The 17,037-nt window shown below is 41.0% G+C and overlaps 1 protein-coding gene across 1 annotated transcript in view; it reads right to left on the reverse strand.

The window, feature by feature from the left end:
• LOC126443298 (uncharacterized) overlaps positions 1-17,037 on the reverse strand; it is a 98,235-nt gene that overhangs the window by 10,062 nt on the left and 71,136 nt on the right. Inside the window, exons 6-7 of the mRNA XM_050090910.1 lie at positions 6,834-7,082; positions 1,121-1,202 (exon numbers count right to left, since the gene is read on the reverse strand). Coding sequence (XP_049946867.1) covers positions 1,121-1,202; positions 6,834-7,082 — 331 coding nt within the window. The remainder of the gene's footprint in view (positions 1-1,120; positions 1,203-6,833; positions 7,083-17,037) is intronic.

Below are 17,037 nucleotides of genomic sequence, written 5' to 3' on the forward strand. Positions count from 1 at the left end.
AAGTCACAGACACTATCCCTAGACCACTTAAAATTTGTTAATTCAGGAGACAACAGGATCTGAAGACATTATAAAGACGGTACCATACAAAAATGTGTACTTCAAAATTGAAACCTAAAGAGAGAGAGAGAGAGAGAGAGAGAGAGAGAGAGAGAGAAAGTTAACACTGTAGACCCATTTTTCACAATCTCAAAAAGTGATTAGTTTAGCTTAAATGCCTGTAATTGAAAATCTATTAGTTAATTACAATACAATTTCAAGCAAATGACCACTGTTGCGCCTTGTAATATTTCAAAATTCTGTTGTGATAATACTGAAGTCCAAACCTTACCAAAGACAGTGATGTTCTTAGACTTCCTATACTTCGATTTTTAAAGGAAGTATCCAAAGCTTAAACTTTTGTTAAATAAATTATAAATGGCAACTCTCTTAGAAGATGGAGAATTTTATTGAATATGAAGGCTGGATAGTATAATGACATCAAAAAGTAGTGCCTTTTATCAATGGGTAAGTGAAGTAAATGATCCTCAACATCAGGGCTGGTTACTTTTATATTATATTTATTTTGTATCCTTAATTATTACAGCATTCTGTGCATGAATGTGTAACAGAACACTGAATTACTATTACAGTTCACGTATTTCGAAACTGTGTTAGTGTTTAGTATATAAGATTTATAAAGCCATGTGTCCATGTTTCTCTCTCTCTCTCTCTCTCTCTCTCTCTCTCTCTCTCTCTCTCTCTCTCTCTCTCCCCCATTAACACTCTCTACAATTTCAAACCCAAATGCACTTTCACTTGTGGTGTCTGGAATTTCCACACAGGAAATCTCCAGTTAGTTTTTGTAAAACTCTCCTGTGTTCCAGCACTGCCAAAATACATAATGTACCCTGATGAACGCCACTTGGAGAGGTTGCCAAAATGTTGGTTCAACATTTTGTAGTCTACAGATCGACACAATTTTATGGAAAGTGATTACAGCCAGAAAATATTATAAATATAAAGCCCCTAATAATGCCAAATACTTGCAGAATAAGTGGAGCACAACACTTAACATTGGTCCCTTCTACAAAAGAAAAGATGTTTGAAACAGTCACTGACATAAAACATAGGTACTTACAAAAATATTTCTGTACAGGTATACGGCCGTCATGTCAGTGTTTTCGGAATGGCCTTCTTTCATTTTAGAAGAGTGGGCTGACCTGCACATAGAACAAGAAAGCAAATGACTAACTTTCACTGAAACTGAAGTCCTATTTTTTCTTAAATTAAGGTGTAATGTATGCTGTGGACAGAGATGTAAAGAAATGTAACTAGTCGTTATTCTGGTATTTTGGTAGATTGGTTCACGAGAAGTATACGAAAACAACAATAAAGTTGGCCCAGATGGATCACTACGTTGGTTCACTATAAAAATGATACACCAGTAACGGCTGGCAAATTATGTACATATCAATTCAATAAGCTATAATACTCTAAGGATATGGAAGGGGAGCAGTAGTTAAGAAGGGAATGAGATAGGGTACAACCCTGCCTCTGATGCTATTCCACCTCTACACTGAAGGAGGTCTGAAGGAAAGCAAGAAGAATTTAGTAAAAAGATTTATAGTTCAGACAAATTGTTATATTAAGAAATGAGACAAACTCATAGATAAATTTTGTATTTTGGCAGTAAAATATACTGATGACGGTCGAAGGATATAAAAGACAGACTGGAAAAAGGAAGAAAGACATTTCCGAAAAACATAAATTTGTTAACATTGAAGATAAATATGTTAGGAAATCTTTTCTGCGGGTATTTGTCTGGAATGCAACCTTGTACAGAAGTGAAAAGTGGACAATAAACAGTTCTGACAAGTGACTACAAGTTTTGAAATGCAGTGCTGCAGAAGAATGCGCAAGATCAGATGTGTAGATCGAGTAACCAATGAGGTGGTACTGGATCAAATTCAGGAAAAAAGGAATTTACGGCACAACTTTATTAAAAGAAGGGATTGGTTGATATTACACATCCGGGCGTGTAAAGGAGGAAACCGTGGAGGGAGGGGGGTAAAAATTGTAGGGGGAGAGACGATTACACCACCACCACGACCACCACCACCGACAAACTACATACTACTCAATCATATCATTGCAATTCAGCATTATTTTGGAACTACATGGTGATATTACAGTAAACAAATACAATGCTGACTAAGGAAAACACATCGCACTGTCAATGCTTTAAAGTCAATTGTACACACACTACCAATGCCAATTACGCACTGACTGAAGATAAGCTCCCGCTCCCAGGTGCAATAATATTGTGGACAATTAATAACAAAAATATTGAAAAATCTTGGGTAGTGTACAAACAATACTATAGCAAAGATTTAGTACTTTGTGTAACAGGATGTGTGCTTTTTGCAGCAGTGGCATAGTTTCTGAAAAATAAACACAACCTTTGGATATTGCGGAGATTGTACTGCAGGCAAATGAGTCAAATGCAGTTAAAGTTTATACAAACGTTCTTCAAAGGACAAGATAGTGATTATGACTTGTCACTAGTTTTTCTTCTACCACAGTGATGTTTGCCAAGACTCAAACAATGCCACAGTGTAGAATTTATACCAGATATGTTTTATTTTCTCAGAAAACTAAAGATGTGTGTTTTTCAAATCTGTTTGGATTTACACAAATAATGAGTAGCAAACAGCACTTTTAAGTGAAAAAAAAAAAAAAAAAAAAAAAAAAAAAAAAAAAAAAAAAAAATTGTAGTTCGCAAGAGTAGAACTTACACTATGCGATCAAAAGTATCCAGACACCTAGCTGAAAATGACTTACAAGTTCGTGGCAGCCTCCATCAGTAATGCTGGAATTCAATATGGTGCTGGCCCACCGTTAGCCTTGATGACAGCTTCCGTTCTCACAGGCATATGTTCAATCAGGTGCTGGATGGTTTCTTGGGCAATGGCAGCCCATTCTTCATGGAGTGCTGCACTGAGGAGAGGCCTGGTACAAAGTCGGCATTCCAAAACATCCCAAAGGTGTTCTACAGGATTCACGTCAGGACTCTGTCCAGGCCAGTCCATTACAGGGATGTTATTGATGCGTAACCACTACACCACAGGCTGTGTATTATGAACATGTGCTCGATCACGTTGAAAGATGCAATCGCCATCCTTGAATTGCTCTTCAGCAGTGGGAAGCGAGAAGGTGCTTAAAACATCAATGTAGGCCTGTGCTGTGATAGTGCCAAACAAAACAACAAAGGGTGCAAGCTCCCTCCATGAAAAACATGACCACACCATAACATCATCGCCTCCGACTTTTACTGTTGGCACTACACACGCTGGCAGATGACGTTCACGTTCACCGGGCATTCGCCATACCCACATCCTGCCATCACATCGCCACATTGTGTACCATGATTCGTTACTCCACACAACATCTCCACTGTTCAACTGTCAAATGTTTACGCTCCTCAGACCAAGCCAGGCATCGTTTGGCATGTACTGGTGTGATGTGTGGCTTATGAGCAGCCACTCGACCGTGAAATCCAAGTTTTCTCACCTCCCGCCTAACTGTCATAGTACTTGCAGTGGATCCTGATGCAGTTTGTAATTTCTGTGTGATGGTCTGACAGATGTCTGGCTATTTCACATTACGACCAACTTCAACTGTCGGCAGTCTCTGTCAGTCAACAGACGAGATCGGCCTGTACGCTTCTGTGCTGTACGTGTCCCTTCACGTTTCCACTTCACTATCACATCGGAAACAATGGACATAGGGATGTTTAGGAGTGTGGAAATTTTGCATACAGATGTGTGACACGTGACACCCTATCACCTGACCACGTTTGAAGTCTGTGAGTTCTGCAGAGTGCCCCATTCTGCTCTCTCACGACTACCAATGTCACTGATATGGAGTACCTGGCAGTAGGTGGCAGCACAACTCACCTAATATGAAAAACATATGTTTTTGGTGGTGCCCGAATACTTTTGATCAAATGGTGTAGATTCTGAGTGCTACACACTCAGTCGTTTTCTTTTAGAAATTTTTCTGATTTTGCCCTACAATGATTAAGCTTATATGTATGGGGTGTTCAAAAAGTCTCTCTGCAGTGCCATATGATTGTTAACCGCAGTGAATATACCGAAATGAAACTCAGTGAAATACAAATTATTAATTTATTGAATATTCATTTTTACTTACAAATTTTCACATTAAATGCTGAAAGTGTCCCCCTGTTGTTGAATACAAAACTCTATTCGTCTAATCATGTTTCCAAACACAAGCTTTAATAATTCTTCTGTAACAGAAGCAGTGAAAGTGGATATTGCAGTTTTAAATTCATCGATGGATTTTGACGGTTTTTATAGTCGGTTGCTTTCGCTGACGAAAAAGTCGGGTGGTGTTAGGTCAGGCGATCGTGGAGGCAAAAATCCCTGTGAAATTATGTGATCACCAGAAACATCAGTAAGCAGTGACATTGAAACACGAGCAGTATGTGTGGTTGCAACAAAAACAAAACAAATGAACGAAACTTAAACGTTCATGTCAACACTAACAACACACACCAACGACACTACTGATGCTGGCTGAGATAAATGGAACAGTGGAATGTTGGAGTCCACTTGAAGGGAAGTAACCCAGGCGCACGAACAATCATATGGCACTGCGGAGAGACTTTTTTGAACACCCTGTACAAAGCTTTACATATTGTTTTTATTTAAACAGCAAAATACAATCTGAGGAAAAAAGGGCACTATGAAGGAATTATCCAAATGGGACAGAAATCGATAGATGTGATGTACATGTACAGACAAACACACGATTACGATTTCAGAAAATTTTATGATTTATTCAAGAGAAAGAGCTTCAAAAACTGAGAAAGTCAATACTGCACTGGCACATCTTTGGCCCTTACGAAAGCAGCTATTCTGCTTGGCAGTGACTGATAGACTTGCTGTATGTCGTTCCTGAGGGATATTGTGCCAAATTCTGTCCAAGTGGCATGTTAGATAGTCAAAATCCTGTGCCGGTTGGAGGGACCTGTCCATATTGCTCCAAATGATCTCAATTGGGGAGAGCGGCCTTGTTGTTCAAGGTATGGTTTGGCAGTTTCTAGAATAAGTTAAAGATACAGATTACTTCGGCCAACACATTTCTTATTCTTCATACTAGGCATTTTGTAGAATTACACCCCTTTCCCCTCAGGTGGATTTATGTCATTTAATAAGACCTGGAGGATTTGTATGTGAGATTGATTGTACTGAATTTGTGGCACTATCTTTCAGTGTTGTATCTCACATAAACAGGACTGGGAAAAAAGAATCCTGAGACCACAGATTTCTCAGAAGTCACCTTATTAATTGACATAAATCTGTTGATGAGAGGGTATAGTTATCCGAAACAAATGTGTAGTGGGCAAAACAAGAAATGCGACTGCTTACAGTAATTTGTACTTTCAATTTATAATCATATGGAGGCCACAGCATACCGTATTTACTCGAATCTAAGCCGCACTTTTTTTCCGGTTTTTGTATTCCAAAAACCCGCCTGCGGCTTAGAATCGAGTGCAAAGTAAGCGGAAGTTCTGAAAAATGTTGGTAGGTGCCGCCACAATTAACTTCTGCCGTTGAATATATGTAGCGCTACACAGGCACGCTTTGCAGGCACAAAGATAAATACTGGTGCCAAAACCTCTGCATCAGTAAATAAATTTTAAAAAAAGTGTAAGAAGAGCTTTTTTCTCCGCCCCGAGTTTCGACCATTGCATTTTCATATATTATCCAACGAAGTAAATACAAATTCCGTGTTGTTCATCTTCGAATGTAGCAGCATTTCAATGTACTACGAAAATCCGACTGGCAAGACTATTTGGGATGTTTGTCAATATGGCCAACTCTACGTTCTGAATTTTTTCCTACCTGTGAGAAGAGATGGTTGCTAATAGGAACTTTTATGAATTGCAAATCACATGCAGTATTCTCTTCAACATAAGAATAATATGAATATAAACATTTTGCCATGTATTCTTTCGTGTTTGCTGCTATCTCATTTAAATCCTGTCTGCCTAATAACCTACGAAACTAGTGTGAGACAGCAGCAAATGCGGAAGAATATACATATTATGTCATGTTTATATTCGTATTATTCTTATGCCTACTTGTGATACAATCAGAAATGAAGCACGGCAATTGACTAGATTTTTAAATCTAAGATGACTCTAATTTCTGTGCAGAATGTAATGTACAAAAGAGACGTGTGCAAAGATTTTCAAAAGCACGCGCGCACAAAAGCAAGCCATGCCGCGAGCGGCGACAGGTCGTAAACACTTATTATTAGAATGCGACAAACAAAGCATGACACAGTACAATAATGCATTTTCAGCCAAGAGTGACCTAAACACCCATAACAAAGAGAACGGCACTTATCAGATCAAAGAAAAATAAGCGACCGATTCAAACCAGACGAAGCACGCCTGACACATAGCAATGGCTACCTGGTAAAGCTTAACTGCTAAGCTTACGACTGGATCCAAACTACTGTAGCTGTATCGTCATTTATTCTACCTAAATTGTGTCTCGTATTACAATAGACCAACTTTGTTTCGATTTGGAGGCGCGGCCTAAAACTTTTCTCCCCCCCATTGAATTTCGAGTCTCAAATTTCAGGTGTGGTTTAGATTTGGGAAAATTTTTTTTCCTTGATTTCGAGTCTCATTTTTCAGGTGCGGCTTAGATTCAAGTAAATACGGTAGCCTTATCATATTTGCTTTCTAGAATCAAAAAAAAAAAAAAGAAATGGAAAAAAAGAAGGAATCAGAATACAGGTTGTTGCACACTCACACTTCGGTCTCACTATCATCGCTCCCAGTAGCGAGTGCATCCGAAGAGATTTCCAAGCCCCCCGGGTCAATCCGGAGCGACGGGTCAGGCGACAGCGACACGTTCTGAGGAACGAGGCTAAGGTCGCCAATTGTCAATGACTCGTCGCCCACCTCAGATGCCTCACCGTCTTCTGAGTCTGAAGAGTTCTCCGATACTTCGGCTACATCCTCCAACTTGGGCGCTTTTATGAACTCGTTGTTCTCATACCTGTGGACAACAGTGGCATCACACAACAAAGGCATGCAGTACACGCTAATTGGCAATTAGATGACAAATATGAAACATAATCTGGTAAACATGGAGCTAATTCGTACAGGGTGAGCTATAGAGGAAATGTGAACAGTAGCATGTCAATCTACGTGATCACTCTCAAAAAAATTATGTTATCCTAGTGGTACCCATTTTCTTGCATTTTCAACACTGCTGGAAGTTAGGTATTGGTCAATCAAACCCACCTCTTCTTTAACAACAGCTTTCTACTCTGTTAAGCTTTGGGGTTTGTTGTATAGGAAGACTTAGCAAATACCCAAGCAGCGCACAAGTTTTGTCACATTTGTGGCCACAGCATATGACTGAAATAAGAAATGAGGTGACCAGCAACTGAACAGGACACATTCACTGTGATGAGATGTCTCACCGTCATGCTGAAAATACAGACTCCTCCCGTTTATCTGTCCTCTATGCAATTCTGACAGGAGAATGTATTAAGCATGCACGCAAAATGTTTGGACTCTATTGTCACAATTATGCCGGCATCCTCGAGAAAATAAGGCCCAAGTACACTGACAGCAGCTAGGGCACACAACACCTGGCACACCTGGGGAGTGGAGATGTCTTTCAAGTACTACACAAAGCTGTTCAGGGGCCCAGAAACAGTAGTTCTGTCTGTTAAATAACCCAAACATGCATCTGATTGGTTATCTACACTATTAAACAGCAAACTCACTTCATGGTGTATGGCCCCAGTTTCAGGTTGCTTATCTAATGGATTCCAGGGTCAGCAAAAATTTGATTTCCCGTATTCTACGTAATTATAACCCAAATTTAGAACTTTAAATGGTGTTACATTCCACTCATTAAGAGCTATATTCTTATATTAAAAAGTTTAAGAGGAAGACACATATTACAGTAAGAAACTGTGTGTGTGTGTGTGTGTGTGTGTGTGTGTGTGTGTGCGCGTGTGTGCGTGTCTTGAGGTACTGTGACTCAAGGTGCGAAAACTATCCACTATATTCATTCAGTATTTGAGAATAACTTCCAATGAAGTTTAACATGTTTTCAAATCTTTACGAAACTTTTTTTGGCTGACCCCCCCCCCCCCCCCCCAAAAAAAAAAAAAATTGACTATAGGATAAAATTTCAACATTTATTACATTTTCAATTTTGAGACAGTAAAACTTCTGCATGAGGCATAACATTGTAATTTATTACGAACTCTATTCATACCACACTTTGTAGACAGTATGCACAATACCACTGAAAGTACCTGCAAAATTACATCACTGTATGACTCTTAGTTCACAAGATATGACCTCACAAGTATTGAGATGTGTATTGCTTCTGCCCACAGAATTCAAAGAAAAATGTTTTCCTTTCAAGCAACATACACAATACCCATTGCAAAACAAACAAAATAAACTGCATTGCACATGAGAACCAATACAGTTAAAGGAAACATTAGCTTCTAAGGACACTTTTTTCTTTTTTGAAAAAGTATAAAATGAAAGTGTCAGCAATTTTTTTTTTCCCACACTCTATGCAAATGGCAAGAGCAACAAGAGGAACTAATTTGCAGAATGCCTGTGATAGGCAAAGCAAAATGATATTTGTTACTGTTGTATAACAACAGTCTTTACAGAAGACTACCACTCAAATAAACATACAAGTCACTAATGGTTGGTTGGTTGTTTTGGGGAAGGAGACCAGACAGCGAGGTCATCGGTCTCATCGGATTAGGGAAGGACGGGGAAGGAAGTCGGCCGTGCCCTTTGATAGGAACCATCCCGGCATTTGTCTGGAGCGATTTAGGCAGATTGGCCGGACGCGGGATTGAACCGTCGTCCTCCCGAATGCGAGTCCAGTGTCTAACCACTGCGCCACCTCATTAATGATTAAGGAACACAGGCTCAAAGATTACAAAAATCATAACAGTATCAGCTCGTACATGTCTCACAATTCATTTTCCAATACTACTGCAATTTCAGTTACAAATCATCGAGTGGCATACTGGAATATCAAAGGTGCGCATCATATGAACTGTATTAACTACGAAATAGATTTTCAAAACTGAGTGCACGAGACTCTGTTTTTGCATTCTACATCCACATCTGCTGTAGTCTGCACACCACTGTGAGATGCATGGCAGAGGATATTTCAGATTTCAGATTTATCCCATTCCACTCACTTGTGGAGTGCAGGAGGAATGACTCCATAAATGCCTCTGTCCGTGTGTTGTGTTTAGTCTCGTCTTGTCTTATTGCATCTGTAGCATTAACTGTATGGGGCTGTAGTATATTCCGAGATTCACCACTTAGTACTGTTTGCAAATAGGCTTCACAGGATAGTTTGTCTTCAGGCATCGGCCAGTTCTTGTTTTTCACTATTCCTGTGAGACACTTCCACTGGTCAAACAAAACTGTGATGATAATGTTTGGTTTTTGGAGCGCTCAACTGCACAGTTATCAGTGCCCGTACAAATTCCCAATCTTTACTCAATCCAATCTAGTCACTTTCATGAATGATGATGAAATGATGAGGATAACACAAACACTCCTTCTTTGTAAACTGCAACACTCCCTGTCAGAGCTATTTGCTCTGCATCCTGCACACTTTAGCAATATTCCAGGAACGGTCACACAAGTGTTTTGTAAACTGTTCCTTTGCAGACTGACTACATTTCCCTTGTATTCTACCAATGAATCGCTATCTGCCACCTGATTTACTTACGAATGTGCCTATTTTATCATTCCATTTCATACCCCTACAAATTACACCTAATATAGTTGCAAAGGTGACCACTTCCAACTGTGACTCACTGATATTGCAGTCATGGGTTATTACATTTCATGAAGTGCACAAATTTACATTTCTATTCATCAAAGGAAACTGCCACTCTTTGCACCACTTTAAAACCTTATTTAGATATGACTGAATACTCATGAAGATTTTTTCACACAGTACTGCATTACACGTAACTACTCGCTTTCGTAGCGTGATTAGCCCATTAGCTTGCGAAGGCAGGGAATGGACCAGATCCAGGCCAAATTCACACGGTGGACTGGTTCACTGGCTGGCCTGCATATGGTCTTTAGGGAGGTTCCCATAATTACTTAGGCAAATTATGGGCTGGTCCAAAACTACCATCCCAAAGAGTACAATACAAAAACGGCTGAATATGATAACACACAGAACAAAGATTACACAATTCATGCTCAGATGGCACATAAGACTTCTCTTGCTCAGGTTACCTGGAGGACTGTGGCATCAGAAGGGCATCTGGCTATAGGATTAAAATATTGAAATAAAAATTCACCAAATCCTGAAAATGCAGACTCCATAATAGATGGGACAAACACTAGAAGGAGGAGGAGGAGGAAGAAGAAGAAGAAGAAGAAGACTGCGGTGTAGCTAACTGCACTGTCTGCAAAAAGTTTTTGGTGGCCAGTAATATAGTTTGTCAGGTTGTTATTACACAACAGTCCCAATACACATGCCTGGGGTGCACCTGAAGTTACTTCTATTTCTGCCGCTGATGCTCCATCTCAGATAACTTGCTGTGTCCTCCCGGCCACAAAATCCTCAATCCAGTCATAAATTTTGTTTTATACCCATATGATCCTACTGTTGTTTATAAATGCTGGCTTGGTACCACATCAAATGATTTTGGGAAGACAATAATTATTGCACAACCCGCCTGTCTAAGATTAGTGGCTTTCAGGATGTCATAAGAGAAAAACACAAGTTGGATTTGGACAATCAACATTTTTGGACTAAATATCAGTTGGCTTGGAGGGGTCTTTCTGTTCAAAACACCTCACTATCATTGAGCAATTGATTGTGATTTATACTTCTGTTTTCACAGGATTACATTTCATAATAATTACTGCTGAAATTGCAATAGTGGTGGAAAATAAACTGTAATACAAATCTACATGTCATCAATTATAAAATTCTGTGACATTCCAAAATCCAACTGCACACATATAACAACAAAATGGGAGAGAAGTTTAACTATTTCACAGAAATTGTTCAGATAGCTCAGATGGAAAGCACTGACATCATAGCCTGAACCCTTAACACTATGTCGGGAAGTCTAAACTAAACTGTAGTGTCTGTGTGTCTGTAATATTGTATCACCGGGTACATCAAACACAAGTAGCAGCAACTAAGTTACATTATTTGTGTTTCTTTCTGGTCCATGTATTTTTGCATGTAACACGTGTTATGTTAATACAGCTGAGCAGGTGCAATATTTGAGGGGGAATTTTTTAAAATTTGATTACCAACAAATAGAAGGGCTGCAAAGGGTGTGGTAAAATACTACAGGAACTACCAACAAAAAAATATGCTATAAACTAGCCACCTGGAACCACGCGACCGCTATGGTCGCAGGTTCGAATCCTGCCTCCGGAATGGATGTGCGTGATGTCCTTAGGTTAGTTAGGTTTAAGTAGTTCCAAGTTCTAGGGAACTGATGACCTCAGATGTTAAGTCCCATAGTGTTCAGAGCGATTTGAACCATATAAACTAGCCGTACCTGTTACTAATTCGACAATTTATTTTCCGATAACTAGTTTTCGTCCTAGCTCCATCTTCGCATGACTGAATAATTTTCTTCTGAAAATTGTTTGTTTCTATCTTAAAGAGAAAGTGCTTCCCATACAAAACTGCACAGAGCACAAATTGCGAGATGTCTGCCATTTTGAAGTATAAGGCAGGCACATAGTTTCTACTTTGTGCTGTTTTACACAGAGATTTCTTCTGTCTACAAGAGAGAATAGTAAAATTGGCATAAGTATTTGGCAGTCTGAAGGTAAACTTGTACACAAAACTGTGGGCTTTACAGGCCACCTTAGATAAAATAAATGATGATTTTCCTTCGTGTCATATACAGGGTCTAGTAACAACCAGTAGCCCCACTCTTTCAGGAATTAAACTCTCACTTATAAAACAGCTTCAAACATCCCATTACTTTACAAATAGTTAATGTGTTAAACATTTGACGTTAAGCATATAAATGGGGAAACATTTAGCAAATGTTTCAAATTATACTTACAGTTTTTTGGAAGTCGCTAGGTGCTCTCAAATAAAATACAGTTTCTAACTGTAATATAGTCAATACTGTTTACAGTGTTTAATGCCCCTCACGTTGTCACCAGTGGAGAGTGAAATGAGATGTCATGAAGACAATAGATTTGATAAATTGATTACTTTATTCCAGCCCTCGGCCATAATACATCAGGAAAAACTTAGTGAGGCATCCAGCCACCTCTCATGCTGACGCCCAACATTGCTCACAGTGCAAGGAGTGGGGCCGAGTGTGGCGCCACTCGAATGCCACTGTCAGCAAAATCTTTGGCCACGACCACGATGACAGTGCGACAGCACAGCTGACAATGGCCGTGAACTTCCTCCGGCGAGCGGTCAGCTCCCTCGTTACAGGTTGCCCTGTCTCATACTCAAACAGCAGACCTGAACTGCATTCTGGGATGTCTCCCCGGGTGTCGCAGGATTGTAGTGTAGGCTGTGATACTGAGACGATAATCATTTAGTACAAGAGCTGCTGAGTCTTATATGCTCGAGACTATGTTCCTTTAGGGCTTAAGGCACGTACTCTAAACACTTCCGTGGTGGCAAATGAGGAAATAAACACTTCCGTGGTGGCAAATGAGGAAATAAACACTTCCTTGGTGGCAAATGAGGAAACGCTTCCGTTCTTCTGTTAGCATATTGCAGTGTTGGCTGTCCTTATACCATGCCAAACTGGATCTGCTTCGCAACACCAGTCGGCCATGTTTTGCTTTGCAATGCATAACACTCTCGCACATCTGTGGCTGGCTCTGTTGCAACTCACTTCCGCTCTGGCATATTATTTGACCAAATATGGTCAATATGCTACAACGGCAACATCACTTTTAACGACCTATTGGTTATAACAGCTGAATCTACTAGTCTTGTCTAAATCCTATGAAAATGATATACTGTAAGCTCTCAATCTGCTTTGCAGATTATCTGCTTTGGTGATTAAGTTGCTGAAAATTTTCCTTTTACCTGGAAGTGGACGTCGGTGGAACGCCGGTGTCATATTACGACATGACTGTAGTACACAATGTGTTGCTCAAGCACGTCAAGTGCCAAATTATATTGTTGTGATCGATACTGTAGTCATTCTCCCCCCCCCACCCCCCCCCCCCCCCGGCCCCCCCCCTCTTCTTTTAGGGCTGAACATGGTCTGATGAGCAAAAACGTTTTGCGCTAACAATACAGCTGAAACTGGAAATAATACACAAACTCTAAGAATGCAGTATTGATTCGCGGAATCTGGCACTGATTTACTACATGTATGAACCAATAATCCGTGATATTTGGAAAAATAAAGACAAAATAATTCAATTTTCTAACAGATCTGACTCATCTATAGGTTTGCTAAAGTGGAAGACTATGAAAACGTCAATGTATGCAGAACTGGATAAAGCTGTGTTGGAATGGTTTCAGCAGAAAAGAGCAGAGGGCACACAAGAATCTGGATCAATATGTGCCAAATAGGCTCAGTTTTTCTTCGAAACCTTGGGGATTGAAGGAGATTTTAATGCATCTTCCGGCTGGCTAACAAGATTTCAACAGCATTACAGTATATGTGAAAGTGTGTTCCAAGGAGAAAGGTTAAGAGCAGATAATAAAGCTCCTTCTGAATTATGTAGATTTCCAGGAATTTATTGCACCAGAAAATTTAGAGCTAGAGCCAATAAACAACACAGACGAAACTGGGCCATTTTGGAAATGTCTACCGACAAAGACTTTAGCTCGAGACAGAGTGTAGTGCACACGGTTATAAACTGTGTACTGTAAGAGCAAGATAACTGGGTTTTGTTGTGCTAAGGTTACAGGATCATACTCGTATAAAGTTGAGTGTGTTGAAATAGTTACAGCTAAAAAATGACATTGTTTCAGAGCAAAAGAAATGCACAATTTACCTGTCCATTATTTTCACCAGAAAGGAGCCTGGATGGACCACACAATATTTCTGACATGGCTCCATAACTGCTTTGTGCCATGGAGCATTTAACACTGGAGGGTCTACCTGCAAGGACACTGCACTACTGGACAGTGCAGCAGTGCATCTGAATGAAGAGGAAATCTGCTACGAAAGCTTACTGATGAGATCAGCAATCTTCAAACATTCTGGAAACAATTGACTGTGCTAGATGCAATTTATGAAGTGTGTGGTGTCTGGCGGTGGTAGCCTTTAAATTGGCCGCGGTCCGCTAGTATACGTCGGACCCGCGTGTCGCCACTGTCAGTGATTGCAGACCGAGTGCCACCACACGGCAGGTCTAGAGAGACTTCCTAGCACTTGCCCCAGTTGTACAGCCGACTTTGGTAGCGATGATTCACTGACAAACTACGCTCTCAATTGCCGAGACGATAGTTAGCATAGCCTTCAGCTACGTCATTTGTTACGACCTAGCAAGGCACCATTATCATTTGCTATTTATCTTGTGATGCATGTACCGTCAGACCAATGTTCACCAATTATGGATTAAAGTTAAGTATTCCAGAAGCTACGTACTATTTTTGCTACTATAAATACCTTGTCCTGTTCCCAGACCTCACGCCAGCCTGCGTGAGCTTAAACGCGTGCCTCTCGGCTTCCCGTCCTAGTGGATTGGCTGTCTTGCCAGTCCACAATAGTTGGCGACGAGCCCAAATCGCGTTCGTACCTATATTGCCCTGATTTACTTGTGTAATGGCTTCGCCACAATCTCCAGATGTACTGTCCAAATTTTATCGCTTGCAGAATCAGCAGACGCAGGCCTTACTGGATGCCCTTGGACAGCTCGTCCAGGGTCAACGTGCAATGCAAAACAATGCGGCGGCCGCCGCTCCACCGCTACCGCAGCCACAACACGCTGTTGCACCAACTTTTCGTCCGTTTGATGCGGCACTGGAAAGCTGGACGGAGTGGTCACGCCAATTTGGATTCCATCTCGCCACCTACAGAATTCAAGGTAATGAGCGGCAGCCTTATCTCCTTTCGTCCGTCGGCGTCCACACGTTCCGTGTGATAGTCAAATTATTTCCTTGACGCGACGTAGCAACTCTGTCCTACGACGAAATTTTGTCTGCATTAGATGCATATTTCAAAGAATCAGTCAATGTAGTTGCCAAACGGTATACGTTCTTTCGTACAAAACGTACGGCCGGTCAAACTAATAGAGCGTGGGTTGCAACCTTGCAAGGCCTTACTAGGGATTGTGCTTTTGAATGTCAATGTGGACTCCCTTATTCAGATACTATGGTGCGTGATGCAATTGCACAGAACGTTTCTGATGTTCGTATACGGGAACAGATTTTGAAACTAGTCAATCCCTCCCTTCAACAAGTGATGGACATATTGGATCGACAGGACACACTTGACTTTGCTCAGAAATCATTTGAAATTTCACCGGCCGTGTGTCACGTTAACCAGCCCGACGGGCGCGCTGCACGGAACAGTAAACAGCCCTCGCGCCCGTCCGCGCAGCTGCCGCCAAGCTCTCTGCCACATGTGCCGCGCAAGCAAGCAAATGCAGTGAAATCATGCCCGCGGTGTGCTACTAGACATTCGCGTGAGAATTGCCCGTCACGCCAAGCTATTTGCTTTTTCTGTAATAAAAAAGGACATGTTCAAAGTGCTTGCCAGAAAAAGCTCAGAACGGACACTCACAACCATTCTAGGCCTTTTGCTTCGCGCCAGAATCAAACCAAGAATACTCAGGCTCGTGAACCTTCGCCCGTGGAAATTCATGCAGTTCATTCCACTCCGCCCAGTGCCACTCTCTCTAACAGTGACCGTGTTCGTCCCACAAATAGTGTGCGTAAACATCGACAGAAATCCCGTCATGTCACAAGTGATTTTGTACCAGTGTCAGTTAACGTTGCACGTGACAGTCGCTCTTGTCGTCAACAGGACAATAAACTTTTTGTAGCTTTGGACATTAACGGCAAAGTGATACCGTTCCAGCTCGATATCGGAGCTGCAGTTTCACTGATCAATCACGACACGTACAAACAGCTGGGCACACCTCCGTTGTGTGCCACAAATGTCAAGTTAAATAGTTATTCAGGACAAGCTATCCTTGTGTTAGGACAGTGCAGCCTTCTTGCAACATACAAGGGACAAGCAAAACTTGTGTCATTGTACGTCCTTCGTTCTTCTTCTGCAGTGAACTTGTTTGGTTTCGATTTATTTCAGTTGTTTAACTTGTCTATAGTCAATCAGGTCCTATCAGTGAACCAGACTGGGCCTTCAGACAGTGGTTCTCGTCTACGTGAAGAGTTTGCAGACATTTTTGCACCGGGCCTTGGTTGCGCTAAGAACTATAAAGCACATTTGGAACTGAAAGTAAACGCGCAACCGAAATTTTTCAGAGCGCGCAATGTTCCCCACGCATTGTGTGATGAGGTCGCAAAAACATTACACGATTTGGAATCACAAGTTGTGATTTAACGTGTGCAGGCTTCTCTCTGGGCATCACCCTTAGTAATTTTGCCAAAACCTTCTGGAAAATTGAGACTTTGTGTGGACTTCAAAGCTACCGTGAATCCACAACTAGTGATTGCAACTTTTCCTTTACCCCGCCTGGAAGATCTTTTTGACAAACTGTGCCCGGGTAAATATTTTTCGAAGTTGGACCTAGCAGATGCGTACTTGCAAATACCGGTGGACGAAGAATCCCAGCGCATTTTGGTGGTTAACACGCATCTTGGTTTGTATCGATTCAAAAGACTGCCATTCGGGTGTGCATCCGCCCCTGCATTGTTTCAGCAATATCTGAAAACTGTTTGTGTGTCGGTCCCTACTGCAGCAAACTATCTGGACGATATTGTGATCTCCGGAAAGACGGAAGAAGAACATTTAGCCAATCTCAGAACATTATTTCAGGTCATGCGACAAAATGGT

The sequence above is a fragment of the Schistocerca serialis genome, unplaced genomic scaffold (assembly GCF_023864345.2).
Source record: "Schistocerca serialis cubense isolate TAMUIC-IGC-003099 unplaced genomic scaffold, iqSchSeri2.2 HiC_scaffold_1444, whole genome shotgun sequence".
Taxonomy (NCBI): Eukaryota; Metazoa; Arthropoda; class Insecta; order Orthoptera; family Acrididae; genus Schistocerca; species Schistocerca serialis.